This window comes from Lichenostomus cassidix, chromosome 20, assembly GCF_008360975.1.
Source record: "Lichenostomus cassidix isolate B80296 chromosome 20, HeHo_3.0, whole genome shotgun sequence".
NCBI classification, from domain to species: domain Eukaryota; kingdom Metazoa; phylum Chordata; class Aves; order Passeriformes; family Meliphagidae; genus Lichenostomus; species Lichenostomus cassidix.
In genome coordinates, this window is record NC_139500.1 from 11,406,524 (window position 1) to 11,412,523 (window position 6,000).

A 6,000-nucleotide genomic window follows, 5' to 3' on the forward strand; every position below is an offset into this window, starting at 1 on the left:
TGGATTGATTTACAAGCCCTAGTTAAAAGAAAACAAGAAAATCAGAGGAGACCAAGCCCTAAGTAGGTCCTTTCTTCCTGGGGTTTCTTGTCCTGTTTTACCAGGTGGATTCACTTCACAGAATTACATCATCTCTAACTGGGGCATTAAACAACACTCTAACAGCCTTCTTTCCCCAGAGGTCTTTGTTTTCTTTAGTTGACTTAGCAGCATTTTCTTCTGGAACATGCAATGTCCTGTCATCCAGTTTACAAAGTGTTTGACACCCCTGAACCACAGTGACAGATGGGATGTATTTATTGGATATTAAAAAACAAGCAGGTCTGATTAAATGATGCATAGTCTGATTGAGACACAGTAATTGTCTCCTTTACCATGAAGATATATGATCTCTAGGGCTCACAATAATGAACCCTAGAAGAAATTTCTTGTTGTATAATTGACAAGTGCACAGAAAGACTGAATCAGGATGTAAGAAGTCCTTACTGATGCCATCAACATTCACCACCTCGATGTGCCTGTTCTTTTTCACTGGCTTTGCCTGGAATGCTGGAATGGCACTCAAAAGTAAGAGAGAGCACAAGGCCAGGAAAGTGTAGGTTAAGAGGCAGGTAAGAAAATCTCAAAAAAAACCAAAAAAAAAAAACCAAACACCACCCAGATATCACCTAAACTAAGGTACATCCAAGTAGCACCATCCAGCACAAACAGGGAAAGCACCAGCTAAAGAAAAAATAAAACTAGGAAATGTGAGCGGTATATTCCAAAAAAGTGACTCTAAGCCAAATACATTGGCTTAAATGAGCCAAGTAATGCTGCTCCATAAAACATTCAAGAAATACCCTAAGAGCCACATACCATCTTCTTGTCAAGGATATGAACACAGAGCCAAGAACCATCAGCCCACCAGCCCTTCTCCAGGGAAGTGGAGCCCTGTGGAACTGAGGCACAGAAGGTTTCCTGCATCACAGATGGAAACCTGGACTACAGCTTGTTCATAGCAGCAGGTGACCTCTGAATGCTGCTGCTATTTCAAATAGATCTGAGGAAAGTTCTCATCTATGGATGTACCTACAAGCATATTTTGGAGGCTTAGTTACATATTTAATCTGGGCATTACAAAATGCTGAGGAAACAGACTGGAGCGGTTTCCATAAAAAAATTAAGGAATGTGTTCTCTAAAAAGACAGAGGGTTTTATATAGCAATGCAAAGACACACATCCTGCTGCTTGTCACCCAAACACTGTGAGTTTGTGGGGATGTTAACCAGGCTGCAGGATTTCTGTGGCAGAATGGAAGCATTACAGCTCCCATCAGTGAGCAAACCCATGTGTACATCAATCAGAGACTTTGGCAGCTGGATTTCAGATGAAATTGGCTTTATTTGTATAATTTTTTTAATTAGGGCCACGTTAAATCAGTCTCCAATTTGCCCATTGCCAAAACATTTAAGCTCCAATGCTCACCTCTCCATTGTATATTTAGCTCTTCCTATTCAGGCAAAGAACAATACCTGCCAATACACATGCGTTCACCTCACTTATAAAATCACAATGAAAATTACCAGAGGCATAAAACAACTATTATGATAAATAAGGAGCTTAAAAAAAAACCACACCATACCCACAGAGAGAGAATCAGAGACACTGATCCTTCTGTGCTGAATGTTATTCAAGAGGATTGTCAGTGCAATGCTGAACAGATCAATTTATTTCCCTTTCTTCTCTCCACTTAACTGGATTTTATACACAAAAGTAATTGTTCCTACAAGAAACAACCCTTGTCCATGGCTTTTGAGGTTCAAAGCCTCAGACCTACATCCTGACTACTATTCGGGTTTCCATGGCAACAGATGATGGTGCCTTCTAAAAAAAATATACTTTAATATTCTACAGTAAGTGCCCCAAATCATTCCCATAACATTAATGAAAACTAGAGCACGTGGGCCTGCACTCCGAGCATAACAGACTTTAAAAGTACAATTAAACAAGAAAAGCAGAGCTCAGGGACTCGCAGGAGGGTGGATGGTTAAAAAGGGCTCTGCGTTTGTAAAAGAGAAGGATTATCCCTCGGAGATTCACAAACGCCTTTATACACACAGTGACCTTTCGTTGCCGCTGTCGGCAGAGACACTTTCACAACATCACCTTCTCACTATTAATTGTTTATGTATTAGAAAACAAATCGAGCCAGCCGGGGATAAAAATAAAGTGGGATTGTGGTGCTAACAGCTCCCCAGAGGGAGAGAAAAGTGATTATTGAGTTAAATGGCTGCATTGTTAACAATTGCCACACAGAGCAGCTCACTGAGAAAGCCCCGTTTTTCATTGCCAATTTACTGACAGCAGAACCTGAGCAAATGAACTCCTACCACATTAAAGCTTCCCCCCAAATTTCCTTGCAGTTTGCTCCCTTTTCATCTTCTCCTCCCTGGACAAACCCTGTGTAATGAACTCTCAGCTGCCATAACTTTAGGATGTAGCAGCAGCCTTTGGAAGCAGCCAGCTACACATCCAAGCGTTCAGGAGCTCTGCCAGCAAAACAGGGAGCAGGATGGGGGGAGAATTAAAGCAAACACCGATATCAGAAGAAAAAAAAACATCAAATAATCTGGTGTTCAGGTCAACAGCCCCCATGTAAGCCCACTGTCCTACTTTCCCCCCACCGAGTGCTTTTTCACAGCTGCAAATTACTTTAATCTCTCAATTTATCTCTCTGTTGTGTTAAAAATCCTCACAAAACAGACAGTGGTAAAGTGTGCAGCAACTGCAAGAATAATCCACACGTTTTGGTGGGAGAAAAACTTCCCTGTAAGTAATGCTCCTTCGGTTCCAAAATCCTGAGAGGGCCGGGAGCTACTAGAATTACCTGGTGCTACTTGGGTGGAAAAATAAAGCATTACAAACAGTAGCTGACCCCAGAGCCGCCAAAAAGTTTAGAACCTAGAAAAGCATATGTTGAATTACAAATAAATACAGAGACTGCAGGGAAGTGGAAGTAATTGCTGGGAAGAAGTTATAAATAGAGTGATACAGAAATTACATAAAGAAATGAGTGTTAGCCAGCTCCCTACGAAACGAGGTATTCCAGGGAGAAGCCATGAGCACTCTGCTGCCTCTTTGTAGTATTCCTGATTTTACGGTGTGGATAACACAAAGCAGCAGCAGCAGCTGTGCAAATCGGGTAGGAGCTGAATACATTTCATCTTGTGTCTTTCCTATGTCCTAGTCCGACGGTCGCTTGAGAAAATAAATTAAAAACAACCCAGCCGACAACTTGCACAGTGATTTTTCGGGATGTTTAACAAAAGGCTGCTGTATAAACGCAGTAGGCTTTGAAAAATAATCCGAGACGAGAGGTATTTGCATCCTAAAAGTTATGGAGAGAGCACCACCTGATGGAGGATGGGGAAAGACACCGATGGCATTAGCTGGAGTCGCTCCAAACTTCCCTCAATTTTCAGGGACAAAGTGCACCTGAAAAGCTTTGCTTTTTATCAAAAAAAATCATCTATATGGGCACAGTCCAGATAGATAAACTAAATATTTGGTGTGAAGTGTAAGAGGAGAACACTTTCTTCTAACTTCAGCACTACAAGCAGCTCAGAAAACATTAGTTATTAAAATCAGTGCCTCTTACTTTGAGTGGTAGGAAGCACAAAAACAGGAGGGAGAAAGGGACACTAATGATTAAAATCCTCCCAATCACTGAAGTGATAACGAAAATATTTCATGCCTTTCCTAAAAATAATTTAAAATATTACATTTTCACGTGTTTAGCTCATATCACATTATCTCCCTCAAATACAAAGTGTCTTCTGCCCCCTTAAAACTTTGCTATTTTCACGTTGCACTCTTCTTTCCAAGCATCTGGCTAAATGATTCATCCAAAGCCCCGGATCTAATCTCAATTGATATGACAAGTGTCAAGAACACGAAAACAGTTGGAAGGGAGAGAAAAAGGGGGAAAAATAAATAGCTCCACATATTGCTTACTCAAGGAAGCAGCTATTTAACTAGGTTAGATTTCCCAGCCTCTCTAATAAATCTGTGCTTGGTGCAGTTGCCTAGCAATGTAAACACGATCCTGGCGGTGTCAAAGCCAGCCGGGTTGGTGACAACATCTCCTCCACCGATGGTCGGTCCAGCCCTGCCCAGGCTGCACCCCAGGGCTGGGGGGAAAGTGAGCTCGGTGCTCAGCATCTCCAACACGCCACTGTTGCTGCTTGAAAGCAGCGAGACAGAGGCATTGGAGCTCTCGGTCTTGCCTGATGAAAATCATCTTCTGTTTGAGATGAACTCAACTTAGTTTCGTGCCTCCGACGTGCCTAAGTCACACGCACTGAGATTTATCCCTGTGCTAAGCAACATTACACACATGGAAATGTTACTCGTCTTAAATATACAGATAGCTTTAAAATACTTTTTTTCCTAAGTCAAGAGAGGAGAACGCTGTAACTGTTTCTTTTTTAGCATGAGCACAAACTGCAGTGAGAAAATTAATATATTGCAAGATCTAAGAGAAAAACAAGACTAATGTATCTTTGGATTACCTACAAAATAGCACAGGAGGAGAGAGCCAGCTCCATAAGCACCTGTCATCTTCAAGTAATTCAAACTATGCCTAAAGGAACTCGTAGGAGTGGGAAAATAGCCGGCTACTATTACTGTACACATGCCAGGGAGCAAAGTACTCCTTGCCATCAGTGACTGACAAAGTGACAACTGGGAAGGAGCCGAGCCGAGCGGCTGAGCCCCCGAGAAAGTTCCTGGAGCTGTGACACACAAGTGGTGAAACAGCTGCCGCCGAACTTCCCAGACCGAGCTGGGAGCCTTTAACCTGTCCGGAGGGAAAGGCAGTGGTTCCCCCGCGCTACTCATCCCGCGGGAGCCAACTCCTGCCTCGGGCTCCAAAACGCTGTTTTCCACCAAAAACAGCCTCATATCTGGTGAATCCCTGAATAAAGGCGATGCTGTCACCTCGTACCACACGCAACTTTCGGAGGAGCGAACCCCCAGCCCCCTGCCCGGCGGGACCCCGCGGAGCCCCGCACAGCCGGGCGGAGCCCCCCGCATCCCCGGTGCCTTCGGAACCGGCTGGTTCCGAGGCTGCTCTGCTCGCTGCCGCCGGCCAGCGCCTGCCGAGGAGCCTCCATCCCCCGCCGCACCCCGGCTGGCTCCGGCAGCTCCGTGCGAGGCCGCGGGGCTGGAGGCAGGGGCGAGGGCAGAGTTGGGGCTGCCGGCAGAGCCGCCCGCGGCGGGGGCACCCGGGGGGACGGAGCCGAGCGGCGGCCGGGCGGGCATCACTCACCTGGGAAGACCTGTCCGTCCGCCCTGGGCAAGAGCTGCAGGAGAAAGACGATCGCGGCGACGCCGGTCATCCTTCCCCGGAGTTCACCTGCCCTCCCCGCTGCCGCGGAGCCGCTGCCTCGCCGCCGCTATCCCCCGCATTGGTGGCCGTGCGCGGCGGCGGCCCCGGCAGCCGGAGCCGCGGTGCTGCTCGGCGGAGCCGCCGGAGCGGCGGGCGGGAGGTACCCCAGCCGAGCCCGCCCCGCTGCCCCGGGGGCACCCCGGCCGCCTCCCCCGGGGGAGCGGCTGCCTCCGCGGCCGGCGGGGAGGGCTGTTTTTGGGGTTCGGCTCCCTATTCAAGGCCGGCTGCGCGCTCGCACAGCGCCCCGCGGTAGCGGCTGGAGCACAGCATCGCGCGGCGCAGCCAGGTTGGTTCGCTGCTCCTGCCCTGTTTCCAGCGGGGATGGCGAGGCGGTGCAGGGGCTGGCGTTAAACGGAGGGCTGGGATTGGGGGTGGGATTGGGGCCGGCAGCGGCGCGGGGATGGGGTGGAGGGAGCGACCCTCTGCTGGAGCCAAGGAGGAGGGAGATAGGGCAGGGCTGGGGGGCCTTGGATGGCGCGGCTGCTAGGAGCACCTCACGGGCACCCACGGCCGAAAATAGTCATTTCTGTCATTATTCACTTCACTTTCGGGAGTTCACTGCTCAACAC

At 47.9% G+C, this 6,000-nt stretch overlaps 1 protein-coding gene across 1 annotated transcript in view; it reads right to left on the bottom strand.

Moving 5' to 3' along the window:
- Positions 1-5,762, bottom strand: part of PTPRT (protein tyrosine phosphatase receptor type T) — a 416,079-nt gene extending 410,317 nt beyond the window's left edge. The window contains exon 1 of the mRNA XM_085079316.1: positions 5,312-5,762. Within this exon, the coding sequence (XP_084935442.1) occupies positions 5,312-5,381 (70 nt within the window). The 5' untranslated portion in view covers positions 5,382-5,762. The remainder of the gene's footprint in view (positions 1-5,311) is intronic.
- Between the last annotated feature and the right edge of the window lie 238 nt (positions 5,763-6,000).